At 37.3% G+C, this 26,712-nt stretch overlaps 2 protein-coding genes across 4 annotated transcripts; one reads left to right on the plus strand and one right to left on the minus strand.

Moving 5' to 3' along the window:
* Window positions 1–675: 675 nt before the first annotated feature.
* Window positions 676–5,536, plus strand: lhfpl5b (LHFPL tetraspan subfamily member 5b). Of its 2 annotated transcripts, XM_053503815.1 has the most exons (3): window positions 676–1,087; window positions 4,969–5,208; window positions 5,448–5,536. In XM_053503815.1, the coding sequence occupies exons 1-3, from the start codon at window positions 676–678 to the stop codon at window positions 5,456–5,458; spliced, it is 663 nt and encodes a 220-aa protein (XP_053359790.1). In that variant the 3' UTR covers window positions 5,459–5,536. The 2 variants fall into 2 exon arrangements, with proteins under 2 accessions (XP_053359790.1, XP_053359789.1); XM_053503814.1 differs by lacking the exon at window positions 5,448–5,536 and having other exon boundaries at window positions 4,969–5,228.
* Window positions 5,519–26,473, minus strand: srpk1a (SRSF protein kinase 1a). Of its 2 annotated transcripts, XM_053503812.1 has the most exons (16): window positions 26,373–26,473; window positions 25,502–25,556; window positions 24,106–24,266; window positions 23,834–23,942; window positions 23,651–23,738; window positions 23,451–23,538; window positions 23,004–23,110; window positions 22,586–22,751; window positions 22,180–22,205; window positions 21,730–21,946; window positions 18,365–18,682; window positions 18,083–18,183; window positions 13,890–13,997; window positions 13,563–13,632; window positions 10,092–10,184; window positions 5,519–6,507 (listed from the first exon to the last, which is right to left on the minus strand). In XM_053503812.1, exons 1-16 carry the CDS (start codon window positions 26,383–26,385, stop codon window positions 6,323–6,325), a joined length of 1,905 nt encoding a protein of 634 aa, XP_053359787.1. In that variant the 5' UTR covers window positions 26,386–26,473; the 3' UTR covers window positions 5,519–6,322. The 2 variants fall into 2 exon arrangements, with proteins under 2 accessions (XP_053359787.1, XP_053359788.1); XM_053503813.1 differs by lacking the exon at window positions 10,092–10,184.
* Between the last annotated feature and the right edge of the window lie 239 nt (window positions 26,474–26,712).

Consider the following 26,712-nt stretch of genomic DNA (forward strand, 5'->3'; position numbering starts at 1 on the left):
TAAAATATCTGTGTATCTCCCAAAGTGTTTTTTCCTCTAAGTACGTATACAATTTTTTCAAGCATGTGTAAAATTATGCTGGATTGGGAAGGTTTTCAATCAATTATTAGTTCAACATCTGAAACAGTTTCATCAGTTATGGTACTTTATCTTTTACAGACATCAGCTAATCTCTGATTTTTTAAAAATGTTACACACATCAGAGTGTTCATAAAATATCGAAACTGATGTTAAATATGATTCCAAACAGGAACCCTGTCATGTCCTCTTTATGACATTCAGAAATTAGCTGTACACTTATACCAAGGCTTGTTGCATATCTGGTTACTCTGGTCAACCGTTTCTTCACCTTATTCTGATCACATTACCATTTAAAATTTATACCCCATGACACCTCTGTTGGCTAGGATGTTGTTCCCGACACAAAAGAACATGTATTGATGCTTCATTGGTCACTTTTTGAAGATACAGCACTGTATCAGTGAACTAACTACAGAAGCATAAATCTTCTGAGAGTGATCGACCTGGTACAGTTGGTAGATTATTATTATTATTATTATTATTATTTTTTGGAGAGCAGTTTTGGTAAGATAAAGGATTTGCTAAAGTAATGTTAGCTAGTTAAACCTGTTTTAGGTCTTGCATCTTTTTAAACACCTCTAAATCAGTTTCAAGATGGAGAAAATGCTTCCTGCCACAGAGGCGGTCAAAATCTACCAGACAAATTATGTGAGAAACGTCAGAGCCATTGGTGTCTTGTGGGCAATTTTAACCATTTGCTTTACCATCATCACAATGGTGGTGTTTATTCAGCCCTACTGGATTGGCGACAGTGTGAACACTCCACAGTCTGGGTACTTTGGGCTCTTCTACTACTGCATAGGCAACCCCATCACCTCAGAGCTTGTCTGCAAGGGCAGTGTGCTCGACTTTAACTCCATTCCATCTGGGGCATTTAAGACTGCAATGTTCTTTGTGGGAACCGCAATGCTGCTTAATGTTGGCACCATGGTCTCCTTCAGTCTCTTCTTCTTTTGCAGTGCAGCCAGTGTGTACAAGATATGTGCATGGATGCAAACCGCATCAGGTAAAAACATTGTGATTCAAAGTTAATTTACTTTGTTTATTTTGATATTTTTTTAGATTTAAAGTTAATAGTGAATAGTAAACATCTCTGGTTTGTGAACACAGACTTTTCATTCTTAAAAGAATCAGTTAAATAGTTAATTCTTTTGATAAGTCAATTTTTGCTTCCAGATATCTAGCTTTAAAATATTTGTTTTTTACAGTAAACTGATTATTAATTGTAAATATCTAATGCTACCCAGCGCACGTAACAAAAAAGTGATAATGTCTACCATGTTTGCATTCATTAAAAAAAACTGCAAAGTATTACAAAACGTAGCTGTTGTAGGAAATTAATTGACACCTTCTGACCAATCAATCTCAAGAATTTAACGGCATAAAAATGCTGTAAAAACAAGCTTTGGCTATTTTAATCTTGCCAAGGTTCCATGTTGTCCTGCCAAAATCTACAAGAAAGAATATTTAATCACATTTCAAACAGCATGTGGACAACCACAACATAAAAAAACTGTGCCAAGATTGACCTTGGGTGAAATGTTCCTAACTTATCTGTCCAATGGTGTGTATGGGTAAAAATGCATTAAGACAATATTCCTACACATCTCTACACTTACTTTTCAATATATTGTCTATAATGGTCAGCCTTCTGAAAATTAAAATTCATCATATTTAACAATACTCACTTAGGAAGGTTTGTCTTCTTTATCTAACCTATTGCAATGATTTAAAGTGCACATATAATTAAATTTTTAGTTATGACAGTGCTGTGCTCAGTAAATTAAGTTTTAGACACTGAGCATGGTGACGTTATCCTAATAAAGCTGCTGATTCTAAAGGGATGTCATTTTTATGTCTATTATTTTTATTATCATTTATTACTATTACATTAAAAGGTATATGTGATACTATTGGAGATTCATTACCTATTTAGGATGATTTAAGGAACTGTCTTTATTACCTAATCATTTGCGTTATGTTAGCAAGGAACATTAAGCTAGATAAGAAAATTAATTGTTAGTCTAAATAACTGCAAGAGGTAGAAGTATGATAACCATAGGCTCTAAATACAGCACTTGTGTTGTCCACTAGGATTAGAGCTCACCTTAAAATAATTGTATGCCTTTATTGCCATTTTGCCCTCAAGAAAAATGGAGTCTACTAGCTTACAGTAACTAGTGACATGTGGAACTTTAAAAGAACTAATTTTTGGATGTTAAAAAAAGAATGTGATGTTTACCACTACAAGTTATAAATATCCACTGAGTTCCTTTTTATGTAGAAAGCCTGTGCTTGCCAGATCTTAACCTACCATACCAACTAACATTGCCTACTTCCTGGAAAGAAAGCAGATATGCTGCACCACACACACACGACCTCAGCTTTAGAAGTATTTAATTTCCTGATTTGCTTTTTGCACACCTTTTGTTTTCATGGAAGCCCAAGCACTAAGATGAAGCTTGAAAAAGCAAAAGGATTCATGGCGATAAGTACAATTATTTTATTATTTTTTAATAGGCTTTTGTACCAATAATTTAATATATTATAAGAGATAAGGGGTCAAAATGGGGGGGGGGGGGGTGATGTCATCTTCTCATGACAAAAATAACACAAAAGATTTATGCTATTCAAGTAGCTCTTACTCACTCACTTATCTATACAGTATGTCCCCTACATAAAAACATTCAAGTTATGAACTTTCGAAGATACGCATGTTTAATTGTGGAGGCTAGATCACATGTCCGACATACATGTGTGCAGCATGCATCCTTTGCAACTGCAGTACAAGCCCAGGATGTCTGGAAGCAAGCGTCAAAGCATCAAACAATAAACAATGAGGACAAAAGTAACTGTAATTGAGACAATGGAGCAGGGTGAAAAGACATTGCTCATTCTTTTAACATGAATCGTTAAACAATCAGCATGATTCTAAAGAACACAGTACTGTAATATACTGTGTATAGCCAATTGTATTGGTATCCTAGTACCTGTTTAATGTTTGTTGGACTTAGGAATGAACTCTTGGAATGGAACTTATTCACTTATCCTGTACACAAGGTAACAGGAGGCCTGAGGCCTATCCTAGGGCACTTGGCTTAAACAAGGGCAGGCTAGACCCTGAACAGGGTGGCAATCCAGAATACAGGAAATTTGGGAAAGCCAGCTAGCTTATTCTGCACGTCTTTGGACTGTAGGAGGAAACTAGAGTACCAGGAGGAAACCCACCAAGCACTGGGAGATCATACAAACCTGGGGGGAAGGGGTCACGATGCCACCAATGCTGCAGTTTTATTATTGCTTACCATTTTCCCAATATTTTCTTCTTGCAGTGTCATAAGGTTTGCGATTCAAATAATAGCTAATTTGCGTTAGGTGTTAAGGTTATCATTAGTATTTCTCATTTTATCAAATTTAACAGTGATGATGGACTATACTTGCATTTCCTACATTTTTATTGAGTGAATATATTTTGTCCACGGTACCTAAACTGCAGACAGAGTAAACCATCTTATATTGCATGTCTCATTTGTTATTTATACTGACATGAAATAAGCAAAATTCCAGAGCAAAAACTTTGTATGTAGAGGAGAATCATTATACGTTTTAATTTTATTAAATGTTTGAAAAAAAACTTGTCATTTAACAAACATAAGCTGTTGTTCTGTTATTTTGTCACACTGCTAGATGCTGTACAGAGTGCGCATCTGCCCCTCTTCTAGAGTTCGAAATCTGATCATTACATCTAGTGGTCAAAAATGGAAACTGCAACAAATCCATATGAGCATTTTCTTTTCTGCCCATGCTTGTTCTATGAATATTTTTCAGGGGAGAAGCACAGGCCACTGTGTTCATTGACAAGGTAGTCATATTGGGAAAGAATTAAAACTCTGCATCCCCACTATCATCTAATGGAAGTGCAGTGTCTATAATGTACAGATGTATATTTTAGATCTTGTTTATTGCCTTGATTAGGAGAGGGTTAGTGAGAACACTGTACCGTATATTGTCTATACATCAGAAATACTTGTGAGGCTAAATGAAAGAAGAATTGTTTCTATTTTTCAATGCCCAAATGCTGGGTTACTGATCAGAAGGTCGGGGTTCAAGCCCCAGCACCACCGAGCTCCCACTGTTGAGCAAGACAAGGTCAAAGTCAAGGTCAAGGGTTCAGGCTCAGCACTGCCAAGCTGCCACAGTTAAGCAAGGACCTTTACTCTCTGCTCCAGGCTACCATATGATGGCTGGTCTGTGTGCTAACCATAGCTTCTCAACAAGCTGGGATAAATAAGGAAAAGAATTTCACAGTGCTATAAATGTGTACCAAGTAACGGCTTCTTCTATTTGTTTATGATACAGTATTTGAGACAGTTGGAAATACACCCAAACCTTCTTATAATGCACTGCTACCCTGGATACTGAGTGACTGCTTGTTGTTGGGGCACCTACCTAAATATAATAAAAAACCCTCAAAGGCAGGCTAAAGCATAAATCAATTTAGAGATCTCAAGCTTTCCTGGGATAAAAACTCTCAACACACCAAGGGTTCTAAATAGCCTTACAGGCCCCTGGCTCAGTGCTGACCTTGGGGGAATGAATGTATTCCAGTATGGAATTTGTGTGCAAATTCAGTGCATATTTTCTTATTCTTTTGATTTCTCTCACCTCCTTAAGACATGCCAGTAGGTAGATTGGTTAAGATACATTACTCCTAAATGTGAACATGTGCATGCATGGTGCCCTGGAATGAACAGGCGTTCCATTTGAGGGCATTACTGACAGAGTAGCATTGTAAGCAAAAGCTCAGTGTTTTGTTTCTACTAAACACACAAAAATAAAAAGTCATACTTGGTGAAAGTTTTACTCAATGTGTTCTGCATCCTGTAGCTGTGCTCTTGGTGATGGGCTGTATGATTTACCCTGACGGATGGGACTCCGCTGAGGTAAAGCGAATGTGTGGTGAGCGGACGAGTAAATACACGCTGGGAAACTGCACAGTGCGCTGGGCCTACATTCTGGCTATCATCTGCATCCTGGACGCACTCATGCTCGCACTTGTGGCCTTCACACTGGGAAACCGACAGGAAAATCTGCTACCTGATGAATTTGAAGTAGAGTCAGGGGAAGGTAAATATACAACCATTTAAAAAGAATTTGCGGTGAGCCGAAGCATTTGATTTAAATTGTGTTTCAATGTTAAAGTTAGAGACTAGATTATAAAATTTGAGCCAGAGCATTAGAATTTAAGTGATTAGATTGCATAAGCAATGCTAAAATTCTAAAACACACTAAAACCAAATATGACAAACTTGTATGAACACATTTTGACTTTGAAAGCATAATGACATCATTCTTTGTCACTACAGGAAAATCCTGAATCCAGAAGTTGTTCTGCCAACTGCGAAGAACCATAATGAACCAGAATATTATAAGAAAATTTCACCCATCTCCCAAATATTTTATTAAAACATTACTGTCCAGCTAAATAATCTTAGTTAACAATAGTAGGTTTTCTTTAAAAACTGTACATGGCTGTAATATACAGATCAAGGCAAACTCTTTGGTACACATATATACACAGACAAGACAAACATACACACGCGCACACTTTTCACAACCATCTTCTGGGTGGTGTTTAACAGCAACTCATTTTCTGGAAGCATAGAAAGCGAGAAAGCAACCCTCCAAATGTACTCAGATTTGACCAAAAACACCACATATAAAAAGGAAACAACTGACACTTTTTGAGACAAAAATATTACACAGTGGTATGGCATTTCCTGAAATAAACTACAAATGATTGAATTGCTTTTTCTACAGTTATGATGTAAACCCAATGGTTCATTTTCTATCTCTGATGTGAGTGCTCCCAAAACTAGGAAACATGTAACCCACATTATGTGCCCTTACATCAACTCCATGTTCAGTAAAAGCCTAGCAAAATACAGAAATTTGACCTTTTAGCATGTAGCACACAGCCTGAATAATACAAGAGATGTTCCCTAAAACTGTTGTGCAAATTTAGAGGGAAAAGAAAAGTTTGAGGACAAACACTGCCTCAGGAAATAAGTCATAGGTGATAAAATCACCAGGAAAAAAAATTCCCCAGGAGATTCAAACAGGAAACCACAGACAAACAAAGTACAAGTACTAAAAGGTAAGCACTCAAACTGGAAAGTGATACGTTGCAGTCTTGTGTGGAAGTGGAGGACAATACGTCTGCAGTGGCTTACAGGAGCCACTAGAGGGCAAGCCAGGGGTGGCGCAGACATTCGGCCGCTGTGGCTCGTTTCTCAGGGATGAGTTCAAGCATGGGGAGCAGGAAATCTGCAAAGGTCTCTGCATCCTCGCGGGACCACTCATACTTGTCCAACAACACCTCTAACAGACCCCACGGCTTCAACTTGGTGATGTGCTTCAGTTCACCTGCACAGAGAACGCATTTAGCCCCTGCAAAACACCATCTCCTCACACCTCACACACTCAACACACAATATGGATTAACCTGTAAAGCAGACATGCATGACTGGGGCCTCTATGGTGATCACAAATGATAAAGGGTTGCATATTTTGGAAAAAAAATAAAAATAAATAAACTACCACAAAATACAAACTGGCAAACTGACGATTATGCTACACTTTTACAATTAAATTTTTACCTTCCACAGACTAACCCGAACGACAGTAACTAACATGTAAGGATATCTTTAAAAACATTATTCTCTCATTTACATGCAGGGTTGTCACAGCAAACGTGTGCAGGTTACAAGGATAAAAGAGAAAAATGTTTGCTATTCGATAAACATTTACATTTTTGATACCTCATCATTTACTCTAGTCTAGCATGATGTAAACATGTTAAAACAAGCATCCATTAAATATTTCATTCTTTAGATTTAACAGAACAGTCTTAATTTGTTTTCTATTGTAGATTAGCATTTTTCATTTAAGGAGAAAAAAGTTTTGTTTATAATAGCAATAAGTCACAAATGGGATATTTAAAAGGATTCTTTTAATAATCATTAACACTTATTACTATAGCTGGAACTATTATTTTGCACAGCTTTCTCAACTGTGAAGAAATGGGACCATGTATTTTGTAACATGAAATGCACACATTTCAGAAATAAAGTGAAACTTTCTAAATGAATTACACTGTATTCACAGGTATTGGCTTTAGATTAATCAACACAGATTTGATTGTTAACAGTTTGTTAAATCTAAAATAAATTGTACAGTTTACACACAAAGTTGTTTTTTAGGTAAATTCAGTCGAACAGTTTAGATTAAATATATTCAACTTGGTCTCTTTTTTTTTTTACATCACAAAAAAGTTTAACTAGGGTTAGACTTTCTATATCCGATGTATATGTAGAAACATTACTCACGTAAGTTAGCTGCTCTGCTTATTGCTAATTAAATGACAAGCAAGGTCTTGTGTCCCACTTCTGTCAAATGAAATAATTCCAACCATAGCATTAGCGCTTAGGCTTATATCTTAAATAAACTTGATCCGTTTACCTGACTGTTTAAACCTGGATTAATTCCAAATCTCTGAAGTGAAATGTAAACATTTGAGTCTAAGCTCAAGACTTTTTTTTTCTTTGGTCTATCTAGGAGTGCAATTTTTGAAGAAAGTGTATCACGGTAGATATTTATTTATGTAAAATTGTTTTTCTTTCTATTACTTTCAAATTTTAAACCCCATCAAAGAATGTTTCAGTTTTTAAATATTCACATACAAGAACATGCAAAATTGTAAAAAAAAAAAAAATATGTCTCCAAACACGTACACAATTAATAGTCAGGGGTAGGGGGAGGGCCAGGGGTAGCTCAGTGGTTAAAGCATTGGACTACTGTTCGGAAGATCTCAGGTTCAAACTGTGGGGCCCTTGAGCAAGGCCCTTAACCCTCAACTGCTCAGATGTGTACTAAAATAAAAATGTAAGTCGCTCTGGATAAGAGCGTCTGCCAAATGCCTAAATGCAAATGTAAATAGGTCAGCTTACTTGAATTAAGCCTTACATCAAATGGATTTTCTTACAATAATGATTTTTGTTTGAGATGAACAAATTTAATATGTACCGACCTAGCAGTGTAATGCATACACATACTTGTAGTTTTTTTTAAGTGTGCCTTCCTATGACGAAGCTTATTGAGAAAACAGTGCTGTTATTTGTCCAGTATGACTCCACGAATGCAACATATGTCCTAGAAAAGCTGCAGTAAAATCATTTAGGTGTGTGTGTGTGTGTGTGTGTGTGTGTGTATATATATATATATATATATATATATATATATATATAAATAAAACACACAAATGCACCATGTTCCAAATTATTACGCAAATGATATCTTTCCCTGATTTTCATAATTAGTCATTGCAAATGACAGTCAATATAATTTTCAAGTCATCAACCATATGATAGGGTATGATATGGAACAGGGCATGTTACATCTTAACATAGGACCCCTTCTTTGATATCACCTTCACAATTCTGGCATCCATTGAACTTTTTTGCACAGTTTCTGCTTGAATTTCTTGCAGGATGTTATAATAGCCTCCCAGAGCTGCTGTTTTAATGCGAACCACCTCCCACCCTCAGATCTTTTGCTTGAGGATGCTCCAAAGGTTTAAAATGGGGTTGAGGTCACGGAAGGATGGTGGCCACACCATGAGTTTCTCATCTTTTATTCCCATAGCAGCCAATGACACAGAGGTATACTTTGCAGCATGAGATGGTGCATTGTCGTGCATGAAGATGATTTTGCTATGGAAGGCACGATTCTTTTTTTACCATGGAAGAAAGTGGTCAGTCAATATACTTTGTAGAGGTCATTTTTACACCTTCAGGGACTCTAAAAGGGCCTAAAACATGACTCCGGCACCTCCTTGTTGACGTCGCAGCCTTGTTGGTACATGGTGGCCATCCATCAACCATCCATCCATCTGGACCAGGGTTGCACGACCTCAGTAAACAAGACTGTTTAAAAACTTGTCTTCATGTATGCCAGAGTCCACTGCAACCATTTCTGCTTGTGAGCATTGATTAGGGGTGGCCGAATAGTGGGTTTATGCACAACTGCAATGCACAAGGATCCTACACCTTGAGGTTCGCGGGACTCCAGAGGCACCAGCAGCTTCAAATACCCGTTTGCTGCTTTGTAATGGCATTTCAGCAGCCGCTCTCTTAATACAATGAATTTGTCTTGCAGAAACCTTCCTCATTCTCCCTCTATCTGCAAGAACCTGCCTGTGCTCTGAATCAGCCACAAATGTCTTCACAGTATGGTGATCACGCTTAAGTTTTCATGAAAAATATAATGTTTTTATACCTTGTCCAAGGCATCGCAATATTTGACGCTTTTCGGCAGTAGAGCGAGCCTTTTTCTTTCCCAAATTGCTTGAAACCTATGGCTTGCTTAATAACCTTCTTCAGCACTTTTCCTTTAATTGGGATAATCTGGCAAACTAATTATCACAAATGTCTGAGATTCATTTCAGTGATCCAAAGAGTCCTGAGACACAATACCATCAACAAGTTAAATTTAAAAACTAAACATTTAAAGTTTGAAACTTAAATCAAATTTGCATAATAATTTGGAACGTGGTGTGTGTGTGTGTGTGTGTGTGTGTGTGTGTATATATACACATACATATACATATATAAATACATTTTTTAAAAAAGCAGTCAGGGATGTCTAGCTGTGCACAAGCATGCACAAGTAACTGTGGAACACCAACACAAAACTAACCTAAATGAACAGCGATAGTTTAGTGCATTTTTTTTTTTACTTTATCTGTTTCGGTTCCATCTTATAGTGTTCTGTTATCTCAGTACAGAGCTTATCAAAACTACGGGAGGCTTAATCACTTGGTGTACAAAGATAAGCAAATCCTTAGACATTTATTAAGTACATATCCTTCTTCTCACTATTGACATATTATATAGTTTGTATGTTAAATCATTAGGATTTTTCAAAACAGAGAATTTACAAAACAGTATTACCTTTCTTGGTGAAAAAGTCCTTGGAGTATTTTCCTGCTATTATGAGTTTGCGTGGGACCATCCCCAGCAGCTCAATGATCAAAGCAATATGATCTGCCATTTTGCATGGCAACAAAAATAAGTTGTTGTGAATGTTGAGGGGAGGGGAGGAGGGAGGGGAAAAAAAAGAAAAAAAAAAAAAAAAAACATCGATCAAACATGGTTAATAGTCATTTATCCACACTGGGACAAGGGTGAAGCTGAGAGGAAGCGTGCAGCTCAAATTTGACAGCACAGAGACAGTCGTCAGTATTGTGAATTCTGAATGGTTGCATTACTCTATTTTCTGCTCCGAATCGCTTAACATCAACCTTAAAAGATCATTCTAAAGTAAAGTTTCTGTGATGGCTGTTATTGAGAGCCCTGGATGTCCACATTCCTTTTAAAAGCATTCCATTAATACCCCAGCAGAGTGCAAAGTTCTTTAATTGCACAGATGAATAAATTAACGATTCGCTAAATGCAGTTTGTTTGTTTTATTTTTCTGGAAGCACCACTCAGACAAGCAAGAAGTTCATCAACACAACTTGTATCTTGAAGGAGCTAAAAACTTTTAGAATCTGCTTTAGGGGCCGTATTCATGAAAATTCCTGAAAAAACTTGTTTTTACTGAAAAAATTCCAAGAAAATTCTTTTGGCATTTTCCCAATACTAGTTAAAATTAAAGAGTGTAGATCCTAGGAAAGGCAAAAGTTAATCTTGAAGCATAGTGACCCTTAAACAAGTTTCTAAGGTGACAAAATTACCATGATAAATAAACTGAAAATAAAATAAAGCAAATAAATCGCAAAGGCTTAGGATTGTGTCTCATACCACAAGGACTCCTTGTAGTGATGCGCGAGGCATGCATTTTTATTTTTTTATTTTTACCCGCAACTGTCCCAACAAGAGGGCCAATCCAACCTACCTGACCTGCTCTAAGATGCTCCAATCTAATACCTGATAAATAGGACAGAGAAGCACACTGACGGCAGGCAGTGAGGAAGAACTTAATTCTTTGTCCCCTACTCTTAGAAGAGAAGTATTTTAAAAAAGGAAGAAGGATTAAAAATATATATAATAATGAAAAATTTAAAGAACAAACGAAAGAGTTTTCATGATGGTGGTATAAGCACAGTGTAAACAAAAGCTACGGACATCATTTAGGAGGAAAACTGAGCCACTCACAATAAGTCTACCTGCGTGTGTGATGTATTTGTGTGAAATTACAAAGAAAGTAATATACAAAGGGGAAAAAAATCTAAATGTAATTTTATTTTCTGTATGTTTATTAATAATTTATTCTGACTTGGACGGTGAAACTTGGACTCGCCACAAGCACACCGCAACATTTTGTCTGAGCATAATCCAAACCCTTGTATGTTTGCGGGTCTCGCTTTTTTTTCTTTCTTTTTTTTTTGTGACAACCAATCACAGTCTTCAGGAGCATGCATCATTTCGAGATTGGTCCATCTAAAGAATCTAAACAAAAAAACAGTTTTAAGATAGGACTCCTAGCTAGATGTTTTTAATCCAAGTTTGCTCTCTGAGAGGACTTTGAGAACCTTCATGAATACAGCCCTCTCTGATGTCTGTCTTTAAGGCATTGGACTACGGTTCGAAAGATCCCAGGTTCAAACCCCACAACCACCAAGTTGCCACTGTTGGGCCCTTGAGTAAGGCCCTTAACCCCCAACTGCTCAGATATAATGAGGTAAAAATGTAAGTCGCTCTGGATAAGAGCATCTGCCAAATGCCTAAATGTAAATGTAAATGTAAAATGCACTGTCAAAAGAAGCTGCAAAAACTCGCTCAGACTTGCCCTTGAGGCCCAGTGTGGAAGTCTTACTGTCATGCGTACCTCTCCGACTGAAGTATTCCTGAGAGACTTTCCCACACAGAGCATAGTGTCGGGGAATTCTACCCAACAGTTCAATGATCAAAGCAAGGTGGTCTGGAGGAAAATCAAGAGTAGGACAGGAGAGAGAGAGAGAGAGCGAGAGAAAAAGAAAGAAAATGACAGTAGCAAGGACAAAAGCAAGATGAGCGGTAATAAGCATGATCCGAAAGGAGTTTAATGTTTTACAAGTGTTAACAGCCAGTCACATAGCAATGATGGCACACACAAAGCATGTTACTTGCACATCAAAACAAAGAGGTTATTGTAGATGCAAAAAGTAAATGGCGTCTAGGATTCTTCAACCCAACATTTAGAACCTTGCTGTGCATACGGCCACATTCTTTCAGTCTAAATCAGGAGCAGGTGATACCAGAACATATCAAGTGCATTAAATCTGGTTCAAAAACTGAACTGAATTGTGTCAGTTACATAACATTTAGCTAATGCAAAAAACATGCAGGTGTTTTACAACAGCATTTCCTGTCTTGTAGATTGTAATGCCTATATTTGCATTTTTAATCAATGCTATTCCTATTCTACTATTATTTATATGCCATGTATGGGTAAAAATAAAAAGGACACAAAAATGACTTTTGCTAGTGACATACTAAAACCTGCAGTAACACGTGTGAAGGAACACAAGCACCACTACACCAAAAGCTCTCTGCACTCAATTTACAGACATGCCAAATAAGACAAAAGGTGAAAGAGATCTCTTTTTAGTTTTGATGTGGAATGTAAAAAGCATCACAAAAGCACCAGGTAAAGTGAAAGCATGAGAGACATAAGATGTTGAGGCAATTATAAATTTGGGTAATTTTAAATCCCTTGACTTGAAAATAAGGCTTTGGGCAGGTCATCTACATCCTTTTAAGGGTGTCATTTAAAAAGGCAGCAGGTATTAGTGCAACCATAACGTAGAAAGATGGCAGAAAAAGGAGGCAAGAACTGAATGAGAAGGGAGGGAAAATTAACTAGTAGAGAAGGTAAAGAAATTGGTTCAGATTTTTATAGCTCTGTTAGATGGGGAAAGAGGCACAGGAATACAGTCAGTTATATTATCTTTTGTAACAAGTCACGAGTTGTGCTGGAAACAAAAAAGCTGAATACTCAATACAGTACCTACAGCCTGGCTCACAAGTACAGAGTATGTGACCTGATCACAATTTGTTAGTTTATCTTATTCTATTTATGCCTACAGAAAAATATCAAGCAAAATATAACCTATTTTTAATCTTTGATCATTAATCAATAAAATGAAACAAACAAAAAAAGGGACAGTAAGCACATATGCAGTGGATGTCTAAGGAATGCTACTTTAGTCCCACATGTAAAACGCACTGCCAAAAGTACATGTGACAGTACTGAGACTATGCTTAACCTCTAGGTAAAACTAGCCACTCATAGGACAGCATTATACATTAGCGTGACAGCACTTAGCAAAGTAAAGGCTAAAAAATAACTAGCATCAGCACAGAAGAATTAGCATTATATTTCAACTGGTAAAGAAAGTCAAACGCAAACAAGGTGGAGACAGGAACTAACTGCTTTACCTTCATCTCTGGAGTAATCTTCACCAGAGTGCGGTTCAAACAAGTAGTCCCCAGTGGCCAGTTCAAACGCCTGTAATGAGAGAGATTAGACACAGAGGAAGAGAGATTCTATTTTAAGAAGGAAAACTAAAAACTGCTGCCAATGAATAGTTAGGTAAAAAAAAAAAAAATTTAAATCCTTATTTTGTAACTCCCAAGTTTTTACAAATAATTGGACAATAATAGCACTGGATAACCTTAAGTAATTGTAAAGATATTTGAATAAGGTAATGTTAAAACTACACATTTGTCCAGTATTTGACATTATACTGCATTGTTATCCCTCACCATACAAGCGGTGCTCCATATATCAGCTGGTGTACTGTAACCTGCTCCTATCAGCACCTCCAGGGAGCGATACTGCCTCGTCTGAATGTCCTCGGTGAAGTGTTTGTGCTGCAGGAAAACATCACTTTAATTAATGGGTTCAGTCTCGTCATATGTGCATTTAATTTTAGGTTCCAGAAAAAAGCAGATAAATAATCCAATAACTTGCATTGTTTCTTACAGATCTTAAACATGCATGGATTGGGGGCATGTCCTCAGTACTCTCTCACTGTAAACAGGACCTCATAATTCTTTCTAATACACTCAGCAAAAGCCTGCAACTGCCAAGACAGCTACAGATGATTTCATTTTGTTTGATCAAGTAGATGAAAAATTTGGGATAACGTAATGAGGGAAAAGTTATGGAATAACCTTGCCATTTGCATTTCTAAAACAAACTCTTGCACAAGTCTAAAAATGCAAATTAGTCTGCAGTTTAAAAAGAAAAACTAAAAAATTGTTTTGTTTAAAGAACAAAATAAGTTGTAACCTTGGCTAACTCAAAAGACATGGCCCCAACAACAGAAGCTGTGAATTAAACAAAGTTAAAATAAATAAATGAATCAGATTCTTTAAGTTAGAAACACAAAACAGAGTGTGGCAAAAGATGTTAGTTGTCCACCATCATCTATGACGGCGCAGGTATTAAAGTGAGAAAAATTAGTAAAAGGAAAACACAAGAGTAATCCATCAAAGACATCAAGGTATCAGGACAGAAAAGGCAAAGCAATATGCCTTGCAAATAGTAAAAAAGGCCCCAAAAAAAAGCAGCATTAACCTAAACAGAAAAGTTACAATCAAATAAAGAGAGGCAACCACAGAGTATGGATGATTGGGTGAAACTGACGAGTCACAAATCTGCATTGGCCAAGAAAATGGTGTTGAAACTTTGTATGGAACCATTCTAAAGCAACATTTATAAACAACTAACTAGAGAAAATTCAATTTCCCCACTAATTCCTGATAAGGATTTGAATATCAGGTACAAATTGTTAGGTCGAATATTTATGATTTGCTGCTTTGTTATGAAATAAGAAAAAAAAAACTTGGCTAAAATTCCACACATTTATTAAACTTCCAAACCTCTACAAAAATTCCTGAAAAATAAGACTGACATTACTGAAAATTGTCCCAGAATAGCATAATCAAAGATATTTGTAAATCTTAAGCCACTAATATTGCTTTGTTTATTTATTCTTAATTATTGGTTCTGTTAAGAGCTACAGCATGTGATCTTATAATAATGATTCTCATTTAAAAAAAATGCTGAAACCCAAAAAATAAATAAATAAATAACCAACCAAATAAAAGTAAACTAAATAGATAAATAAAAATTAAGTGATGTTTTTTGCCATTTTCTATTGCATGCGATTCTTCGGTAAAACACATTTGTCATAGGTAGTGGAAGTCATACGGCAAACATCAAACTGAGACTTTTCATTCTGCAAAATTATTAGTCTTATCACCATATTGTGAAGTCTTAAATCTTCCTTAAATGTCAATTGCTCTTATGTCTTCATTCACGAGAGATTTTATCACAAGTCCCGGTTAGAATTGAACCCCTCATATTTCGTATACTTAATTTGTCGTTAGAACAAATGTGTCCCAAATACATTTTTAATATTATGAACTGAATAGCAAACTAATTCCCATTATTTAATTAAAAGTGTGAACGAGTCGTGATTAAAAGAATCATCTCACTCAAAACTTGCTGGTGAGTGCCTTTACCAAAAGCAATTTTTCCACTTACAAATTGCATATCAGCAAAAGAACAAATATTGCGAGACTAATTTATCAACCCATTAATAATGCTGGTTTAAGTTTGATTTTGTGAGAACATGTTTTGATGTTGCTGATGTTGGGATTTTCATATTATTATAGTAAATAAATTTTTGTAACAAACCAGGTAATTTATAGGAAAAAGTTTTTTTTTTCCCCCCTCAATGAGCTACAGCACGTGATCTTACGCCCTCACACCTGGAGAACAAATGCGGCGGCAATTTACAATGAAGATATACAGTCATTCATCTGACACAAACATCTACTAGGAAAAAAAAAAAGAAGAAAAAAAAATGGTTACCATCATGGAGTAACTGATTGATTTATTTCCCATGCCCTCATGTCTGTATTTCCTTATTGCTCTCCCTTTTAGTTATGCTGTCATAGTTAGTACTGCCAGAGTCTCCGCTTGCACTTTACACTAAATATACATTCAACTTATACATTTTGTAACTGTGACAATACCTAACTGTTATCTCTCTCAATCTCTTCTCTCTCTCTACCATAAAGACGATCCTGGGCTCGGCTGATGCAGACAGCTGTTCTCTGAAGCCATGTGACTGCTGTTGCTCAATAGTTCAGGACTGGAATTTTCTACAGTTTTGTACCTAAACCTTTAATAACGAACTGGACTCCATAATAACTTAAGCACATCTTCTGTTATTTAACCTTCCAGCTGCCTAACACACAGTATGGCTGCAAAACAATCCCTTCTACCTGTCATCACCCAAATGAGGATGGGTTTTCTGTTGAGTCTGCTTCCTCTCCAGGATTCTTTCTATTGAGATCTCAGGGAGTTTATTTTTGCCACCGTTGACAATAACCTGCTTATCAGTAACAAGCTGATCATTTTGGTTGATATATTGACATATTTTCTTACATTTGAGCACATTTCCTTAATTTACTTTTGATTCTGTAAAGCTGATTTGTAACAATGACCATTGCTAAGTGATGTACAGAAAACCTTGAATTGAGAGTAACTTGGTTTAAAAGTGTTTTGTAAAACAAAAAATACTATTTTAACTTGATAAACGCAATATGAGCTTGGTCTTGCAATATGAATAGTGTGTTTACGCTGTCTGTCGAGCTTCACGTGATCACAACTGAGCCAATAGTTCTTTCATCTCTCTTGCTGCGGGATTGTGGGTAATCTTCTCCCATGCTTGCTCTCAGTATGCGAACCTCACTTGTATAGTTAACATCCATGCGTATGTATACTGTTTACTATAGCATCGCAACCATGTGTGTGCGCGTGTAAAGCATTTTTTATTGTGTCCAAGTGTAGTGACTGTTCTTTAGTAACTGTACTGCAACAACAGCCACCGTGAAGAGAAAGGTTAAAAGTCTGTGGCAGTGTGAGCGATGAATCTGTTTAACAACATTGTAATGTCACATTTCTACGAAGTCCTCAAAAGGTAGCAAAATCAATTGTCATTGGATAGGTTCCTTGTTAAAGTCACACGAAAAAAAAAAAGATTACAGCAAACCAACAGATAAGAGTAATTTCATTAATGATGGATAAAGTCATCCTACACAATATCATTTTATATCAATAAATTGTGTTGTGAAACAAATCATCAGAGTTTACGTTATTGCTTATGGGGAAATTCTACGATATATGAGTGCTTTGGATTACAAGCACATTTTCAGAACAAATTATGCTTGCAATCCAAGGTTTTACTGTACAAATAAAAATATAATTAATCTGATCTGTTACACAAATACATAAAGAAATTCATAAATATTAATTTTTGTTTCTTGCAAACTTGGCCTAAGCAGCATTGATAAAAGGCATCGTTCCCAAACATGAACAAACACAATTAATGTATGACAAACAAACATTTTAGTAAAATAAATACATTTTAGACAGTGGATCATGTTTGAATTAACTCCAGAATCAAATTCTGGTTATATGATGGTCACTCACTCATCGTCTATACCACTTTATCCTATATTTAGGGTTGCGGGAGACCTTAAGCCTATCCCAAAAAACTTGGGTACACCTTAGATGGGGTGCCAATCCATCAAAGTGCACACAAACGTGTACACACACACACCCACGGACAATTTGGGAACAGCAATTAGTCTATTCTGCATGTCTTTGAGCTGTGGGAGGAAACCCACCAAGCACAGGGAGAAAATGCAAACTCTCTAGGCTAACCACTAATCCACTATGCCATCGTTTATATGATGATTTAAATAATAATTTAATATAAATTATACAAGAGCTCTCTCACAAACAAAAATTAGACTCACAATGACCACAAAAACTCTCGCTCCTCCACCTACTGGCGGAGACATAAAAACAAAGCCGGAATTGGAGATTGTATGTTTTGCGATCCATAAAAGGTCAATAGAATGATAAAGCCTCTTACCACCCAGCATGCATTGCCCAAGTCTGCAATCTTGACCTTGATCTTGTCTGAATTTAGTGGTTCCAAGGGATTGACTAAAAGACACCCTGCTGGGAGTTTGGCTGAAAGTGGATAAGAGAGAGATAGGCAAATAATTACACAATACATGTGGGAGAAAGAAAGATATATATATATATATATATATATATATATATAATTTTTTTTTTACTGTATTCATAAGTTTGGTGATTAAACTAAAATAAGACCAGAAAGAAGCAATTATCATATGTGCAGCTGTCTGACCATTCTCTGGTGTGGACTGCTTTTCTCTGGCAGGCACTGGCCTTCCTTGCAATTTGTCATCTCCCTCCTCCCTCATGTCACGACTATTGTGGCTCTGATCAGGTTCAGAAGAGTACAGCCCATTACAGTACTCATAAGGGCTCTGGGAAATGTCAATTGAAGGTTTTGCATTAACATGGTGCTGGTCCTCCTTCTTTAGCTGCATTTGTTGCTTGACTTCATCTAGTTCTTCCTCGGGTAGGGTTTGGCTGGCAGACAGGTAGCCATTACAGTTGAGCTCATCTGAAGCACCCGAGATCAGACACTCTTTAGGGTTACCTGGTTAAAGAGGGAAAAGGAATAAAAATTTAATCTGAATGGATATAAAATGCTGAGCAAATTCTAATAAAATTCATCTAATTTATATGAAGACAATCAGATATTTTTTTCAAAATATTGTTACTTATTTAAGCTAAATCTGAAATTATTAATTAAAAATAATATAAAATAATAAAAAACATGAAAGCTTGCATCTTTGGTCCTAGTTTGCATTTTTTAGTTTCAACAGTTAGTGGTGAAAAACCTTTGACATGTAATGTAACAGAAATGAATTTGGATAACAAATTAAAAGTTCTGATAACAACAGAAGCTAAATACACATTATATGAAAAATACAATGGAAACATGGATTACGAGCATAATTCGTTTGTGTGCGCAGGCACTGTGCATGTGTGTGCAACTAAAGTAAGCTCCCCTTTCCTTCTTCTCGTGTAGAGCAGAGAGAAAGAGTGTGTGTGTATATACAGTTGTGGCCAAAAGTTTACATAAACTTGTAAAGAACATAATATCATGGCTCTCTTGAGTTCCCCGTTATTTCTACAACTCACAAAAAACATGCATGATGTTTGGTTCTTTTATGACTTTATTATGGGTTAACAGAAAAAAGTGATCACATCTGCTGGGTCAAAAATATACATACAGCAAAATGAATAAGCAATTTTAGTGACTTTAGTGTCAGTGAAATGAGCTTCATAGCATGGCCTCTTAACTTCTTGTGAGTGATTATGAGTGACTTCAGCTGGTGACTACTTTGAGGCCATTTAAATAGGGCTCATTGGATACAAACGCCCGCTAACGCTACAATGGGAAAGTCAAAGGAGTTTAGCATGGATCTAAAAAAAAAGAAACAAATTATTGACTTGAACAAGTCAGGAAAGTCACTTGAAGCCATTTCAAAGCAGCTGCAGGTCCCAAGAGCAACAGTGCAATTGTTTGTAAGTATAAAGTGAATGGCAATGTTTTGTCACTGCCACGATTAGGAAGAAAACGCAAGCTATCACCTGCTGCTGAATGAAAATTGGTCAGGAGGGTGAAGAGTCAACCGAGAACTACCAAAAAGCCTATCTGCCAAGAATTAGAGGCTGCTGGAACACAGGTGTCATTGTCCACAGTAAAGCGTGTTTTGCATCTCCATGGACTGAGAGGCTGCCGTGCAAGAAGGAAGCCCTTGCTCCAAAAGCGGCACCTTAAGGCTCGACTGAATTTTGCTGCTGATCACATGGACAAAAGATAAGAACTTCTGGAGGACGGTTCTGTGGTCAGACGAAACAAAAATCTTTTGCTTTTTGGCCACAATGCCCAGCAATATGTTTGGAGAAGAAAAGGTGAGGCCTTTAACCCTAAGAACGCCATGCCTACCATCAAGCACGGTGGTGGTAGTATTATGCTGTGGGGCTGTTTTGCTGCCCATGGAACTGGTGCTTTACAGAAAGTAAATAGGATAATGAAGAAGGAGGATTACCTTCAAATTCTTCAACATAACCTAAAATCATCAGCCCGAAGGTTGGGTCTTTTGGCACAGTTGGGTGTTCCAACAGGAATGGCTAAATCAGACTAGAATAAGGGTTTTACAATGGCCTTCCCAAAGTCCTGACTTAAACCCCATTTAGAACATGTGGACAATGCTAAAGAAACAAGTCCATGTCAGAAAGCCATCAAATTTAACTGAACTGCACCAATTCTGTCAAAAGGAATGGTCAAAGATTCAACCAGAAGCTTGCCAAAAGCTTGTGGATGGCTACCAAAAGCATCTAATTAAGGTGAAAACGGCTAAGGGACATGTAACCAATTGGCACTGCTGTATGTATATTTTTGACCTAGCAGATGTGATTACTTTTTTCTGTTAACCAATAATAAAGTCATAAAAGAACCAAACTTCATGAAAGTTCTTTGTCACAAAAACAATCTGTTCCAATCACTCTATCAGAGAAAAATCTAAGTTGTGGAAATAACGGGGAACTCAAGAGAGCCATGATATTATGTTTTTTACAAGTGTATGTAAACTTTTGACCACAACTGTATCTGTGGCGAAAGTTGGAGAGGTCTCTCCACGTATGTGTGGGGCGCGGTTTCCAATGGCATGTGTGCACACCGACACAAAGCAGGCTGAGCTTTGAGCAGAGAAAGAAAATGGATTTTTAACCTCTCTAATGAGACTTGCTTTTGCTTTACACGCGCGCACACACGTGTGTTATAATAAACAGTACACGCACGCTGTACACACACATACAGACAAAACACTGTAATGTTTTATGTGCACCTACATAATCACAGTGTTCTAGTAAACAGTACACGCGTGCACGGATGTTGATTATACCAGTAAGAGACGCGCACTAAGACCCAGCAGGGGAGACGATTACCCACAATTCGAAGCGCAAAAGAGAGAAAAACCATTGGCTCAGTTGTGATCATGTGACACTCGGCATCAAAACAAGAAGTGCATGCGTGATACATGATACTCAGTACTTGTAAACCAAGACTTGTTCGTTTTTCCAAGTCAAAATTTATAAAAAAAAATCGGAAAACGCAAACAGCGTTACTCGCAATCTGAGGTTTCACTGTATAATTATTTTGTTCATTCAAATGTATTTTTAGCTATCTAGTTATATTTACAAGTAAGGCTACTACTATTTGACTTGAAAATGCACCAAGCAGCAGGGTAAGCGTGTAAATTTATGATGCAGTCTTAAATAAAATTACAGAAAAGCAAGCCTTTCACCCTCCAACCAGAGCTAATATGCTAGCAAGCAAACAGAGATTTTATTACAAAAATACAGGTGTAGGTCATAATATGTCTAAGACTTTCAATAATTTTATCATATGCACGCTACAGATTTGATTCAGTATGTGGCAAAGCAGCAGACAGATCAACAGGCAAGGTGATCTAAATTCATCTAAAATACATCCAAATGTTTTCAACTTTTGCTCCATGGCCACTTCTGCAGCCTATCTGAATAATGGATCTGTACAGAATTGTAGCCACCTAAGTGGCAAGTGCAAAACATACGAAAACCATATAAAACCACCTTAACCCAATAAAAACTGACCTATTACTTCCTCTTCACCAATATCCTGCATAGAGGCTTGTCTAAGAGGTGCATAAATAGGTGACTTGGGTGATTGTGGGTCGTCATCCTCCTCTTCTGCACCCTCTGGGCCATTTTCCATTTCTTCTAGGTCCTGAATACATTTCTCCAGCAGCTCTGCTTGTCGCTTCTGCTTCTTCTTCAACTTCTTCTTTTTGTTCTTAGACATTTTGGATGCCTAAGTTGATACAAAAAGTGATATATATTAACTAGAGTAATGCTCAGTAGGCTAAAAGGGGCATCATAAGGGAAACTAGGGTGACACTGTACAGATGAGGAAAAGAAACATGTTGAGGGATTTTCTCCAGGTTACGCTCATATATTCTTTATAGTTACAGAACAAATATTATAACAAGTGTATATATTTGTTTTGAGCAGTTTGACCATTTCTGAAACCACATGCATGCTTACTTGTTTAGGTACTGGTGCTGTACTCACTGAAACAGAAAGAGAAACATTACAGAAAAAATAAACAGCTGTGGGTGTTAAAACACATCCTAGTCTTTCATAGTCACACAGCAGCAATGTTGCAGGACTAAAGAAACCAAACCAATCAGACTGGCTGTACAAGTGAGTACAGGAGACCATTCAAACATCAAATAGGATACTGGAAATAAGACGTCAAACAGAATGAGTTCACGGGCAAACAAAAACAAGCAAGTTCATTCATGCCTGTAATATGGCATAAAAACACTTTAAGGAGAGTTTGATACACTGTGGAAATCAATTAACACACTAGCTGTGTGTGAATGTGAAAGTGAATTTAATAATGCATAAAAAAAAGAAAGAAAAAAAAAGGGAGAAATCAGCAAGAGACCTGCTGATCCAGAGGGAGGAGGCGCGCCAGCTTTCTGCCACTCTGTGGCTTCAGCTGCAAGTCTTCTTACATATGACTCATTCACACTCATCAGTATGTTCTCTGGCTTTATGTCTGTGTGGATAATCTTACACTTTGTGTGCAAGTAATCGAGGCCCTGCAAAACCTAAAAAAGCATGAAAAAATGTATTACAATTAAATCCAGCTACACAGCATCAATCATCGTGACATGCAACAGTAAATGCATCAGTGCACTTTCTTGAACATGGGACAAACACCCTTGTTCTTATTTTAATTTACTAATAACAAACCACTGACAATGCGCATAAAGTAAATAAATGTTTGCCTGCTATTAGTGCATTGACGTTTTACTGACAATTATTTATCACATATACTTGGAAAGTATGGGTGTGGTTACCTGCCGAATGATGCTTTTGACGCAAGGGAGGGGTAAACCTTGATAGTTAGACTTGATAATCCACTTGAGTAAATGGTGTCCTAACACCTCAAATACCATGCACACATCTTAGACATGAAGTTAAGAAGTGATTTTTCCAACTAATCAGGACACCAACATCACTACATGAAATTATTGCTGCCAATACATTAACCACATCAGCAATATAGCATCTTTGACTGAACACTTAATACACAGTGCCAATTCTGCTTTAAGTTTTACCATAACAGATTATTCAAAAAGGAACTTCTTGAGCTTTAACAACTGTCTAGATTTTAATTATGAGATCACAATTCACGAAAATGCTGATGTCAGCCAGGTCTGCAGCAACTGTGTATGCATCAGCATTCTTAAACAATAGAAACATCAGGCTACACACATATATCAGGTCCTTTATGGGAAGGATACGAGTTCCATTCACCCCAGAGATTTTAAAATCATCCAACAGCTGAACCGCCATCTCCCTGTTTGGATCATCAGGGTCAGTGTTCCTTACCTAAACATAAAACAGCACGAGTAGCGCATAATAAAACTTGCGCATCTAATCTTTAGGGTGATTTTTTAACAGACCTGTTGTAGATACAGTGTATGAAAGGGGGAGTACTCACAGATCTGAGCAGCTTTATCTCATCCAGGGCTGTCTCTGTATAGTGCTCTGCACTCTTTACCACTTTCATTGCCACAAACCGCTTCCCTCTGAATAGACCGAAAGAAAGCACACAAGGAATGGGTGTTTGTGGCGAGTGAGTGTGTAATTTCTGATATTCCTGTGTAATGAAAGCAGAACTTACTGAATGTCCCAAGCAAGCCACACTGTGGAAAAATGGCCCCAGCCTAGCTTACGAATTACATGATACTTCCCATTATACAGGTCTCCTATTTTTACAGGGTGGTAGCCACCTAGACAAACAAAAGCAGCTGATTTGAAACCTGTTTTTTTCATTGTTTTCCCTTATTGATGCAAGGATTGCTTCTCTCTCTTATAAACAAGTGACAGACAACAGGAGACATTGTACTTAAAGATCACAACTATCATTTAAACATACAATATCATGCAGGTTACCTTTGCAGTAGTCACTGGGATCTTCCTGCTCCTCATCGTCAGAGCCCAGAATCTCCTCTTCAGGCTCCTGCTGCTGAGGTTCTGCAGGGAGCTGCTGCTGCTGCTGTTGTTGCTGCTGCGGTTGCTGCTGCTGAGATGCCCCCCTCGGTTGATGAGCTGGTCTGAAAGAACATGATCAGTTTAGAATGATGCTAGTCCTATGCTCCATGGACTTCTGTCTGGAGCTATCATGGAGTATTATATCTCCTAGTGATAAAACCATAAATTAGGCACGTAAAAAGTATGCTGTGTTGTCTAATTAAGAGTATTTTTTTCAAGCAGAATTCCTAGGACAGGATAGCATTAACTGTGGTTATTTTGACTATTTGTTCAATCTGATTAGCAATTGCAACTTAACTGTTTATATTGATACTGTTCTGATAAGATGTGCATTTACAGGCTCAAAAGCATTTTATCAGATCATATCTTTCTTTTATAAGCACAAAGTGGTTTTACCCTCTGCAAAGCAGTTAACCTATAACAGAAATATAACAGAAGGTGGTTTTCTTCCAATTTCGAGAAACTTTAATTAATTTGACAGAAAATAGATAACCAAAAAGAGGGAACAATATTTGGGTTTCTGCTCTCCAATTAAGCAGCAATCTCAAAAGCAAATACTGCTTCTGCAATGTCTAAATGAGAGTGCAAGAGGACCATTACAGCTTAGCGAGTCCCCATGTATGGAACAAAAATTGCACAAAGAATATATTTATTTCAACAAGTGATAAATTATCAGATTATCAGAAGTGCTTAAATGGCTAATATTTTATCACTGAAAGGATTGTCTTTTTACACCAACTCTCTAATTCTGATCAAAAATTCATTACGAATTCATCATGAATATTGGGGCTTGTGTAAACATTTATTGGCATACTGGCCAAACACCATAAAATGATCACAACCTTTTTTGACCACAGAATTTCAAGAATAAATCATCATGCCAAATCAAAAATAGAGTTTACATCCATGACAAGGCAAGTTAAGCCTTATTTGTCCCAACTGGGAATCAGTTTTGCAAAGTGCACATGGCATGCTAGTGGCCCACAAATTTATCCATAGTGTGTGTATTTATGGCAGTGCAGAGGAGCTGCATGGAATGCATTTGCCAGTAAGGGCCATAAAGAGACCTCCATTTTTAGTGTCCAGACACAAACCACTTCAGACTTCAGCAAGTAATGAGACATTACCCTAAAGCAGCAAATAACCTGCTGTCCTTCAAGTGAATTTACTCAGCACTGTAACCATCATGCTGTCATGTTTATATGCATAACGTCAAGTTCACAAAGCAAAGACAAACCTCTCTTTCCCAGTTGTGCCAAAGACTAAACAAAAACATGTAAATAAAGAGTAAACTTACTTCTTGGTTGTTTTCTTGGCTTTTCCCCTTTTCTTCCTGGCCTGGAGGGCAAGAACTGTTAGGGGGGTAGAGGGGAAAGACTAATTTAGAACACAACAGCTATGTAGTTAGCTCAAACACACCCACCAGCAACACTTCTGCAAACTATAGACTGACACTGCACAACCAGAGTGTGCATCAGACAAAGACGGGCTTTTCCCCTTCGTCTGAATGATGTACTGCTGTTTAATCCCAGAACGTGATAACTACCTAAAAAACAGGAAACTCATCAGTCATTATCGTTAGCCTAAGCTAGCTGTATATTTAAAATTATTTCCTTAAAATGTACATGCTTTTAGAAAAAATAATTTGACCACAGAATCAGGATGCAAAATCTCACAACTCACGCGGCTGTGGCTGTATTAGTAGGCCGGGGGCTAAACCATAAGATTCCTGAAGTTTCCATCAAGACTGTATGAGGTACTTTAGCCTTACACAGAGATTTTTTGCTATACTGCTATACAAACACTGCGCTTCTTCACGGTCGTATATATATTTACAACATGGGGAAATATAACGTTCAGGAACTGTAATGTTATAACATTAAAAGATAAACGAGGGAGCTGTGATAACCCCTGGATGACTACACTAAGGGCTTGATACATCGGCTCGCGACGTTAACGTTAGGTGCCCCACTAAAGCTAAAGCTAACCGCTGTGTGACATTAGCGTCCTATCGACGCGACGTGTCCGCGAAGAAAATGAGATTTCAACGGTTAAATATTACAATAACATGTCGACATTCGACCGCACGTCGTTTAGTATACCAAACACAGCAGTGACACGAAGCAGAGACGTTTAAAACATTAATAGGTAATGCTAAAACACATTACCTTTTCTCTCCATGTTGGCCGGGTAGATGGTGGCTCGAGGCTCCACGCGCCTGCGCAGCTTCTCGAGCGCACGCGGGTGTGTGTGTGTGCGCGCGAGCCTGGAGCCGAAAGCGCATACTACACGTACTACAAGTGTGGAAAAATAATCTGCGAATCATAGGAGTACTCTTACGTACTAATAGGCACGGTTTTGTGGGTTGTGTCTGGTTCTTGAAAACCATCACGACGATTGTGTAGAAACAAAGGAATACATTAACAAGAGCAATATAATTACAATAAAACGCTGGTATGAACATAAAAACACATTTCTTTCACATGACCGAAAATTGAGAGGCACACG

The sequence above is a fragment of the Clarias gariepinus genome, chromosome 9 (genome assembly GCF_024256425.1).
Source record: "Clarias gariepinus isolate MV-2021 ecotype Netherlands chromosome 9, CGAR_prim_01v2, whole genome shotgun sequence".
NCBI classification, from domain to species: domain Eukaryota; kingdom Metazoa; phylum Chordata; class Actinopteri; order Siluriformes; family Clariidae; genus Clarias; species Clarias gariepinus.

What these genes read in the sequence shown, in the direction of transcription:
- lhfpl5b (XM_053503814.1), top strand. Translation starts at nt 676, where the DNA reads ATGGAGAAAATGCTTCCTGCCACAGAGGCGGTCAAAATCTACCAGACA. An exon ending in ATGGATGCAAACCGCATCAG is followed by an intron (nt 1,088 to 4,968) that starts GTAAAAACATTG and finishes TGCATCCTGTAG; the next exon opens with CTGTGCTCTTGGTGATGGGC.
- srpk1a (XM_053503812.1), bottom strand. An exon ending in GCCAAGAAAACAACCAAGAA is followed by an intron (nt 24,267 to 25,501) that starts GTAAGTTTACTC and finishes ATGTTCTTTCAG; the next exon opens with ACCAGCTCATCAACCGAGGG. An exon ending in TCCTCCCTCTGGATCAGCAG is followed by an intron (nt 22,206 to 22,585) that starts GTCTCTTGCTGA and finishes TTTCTGTTTCAG; the next exon opens with TGAGTACAGCACCAGTACCT.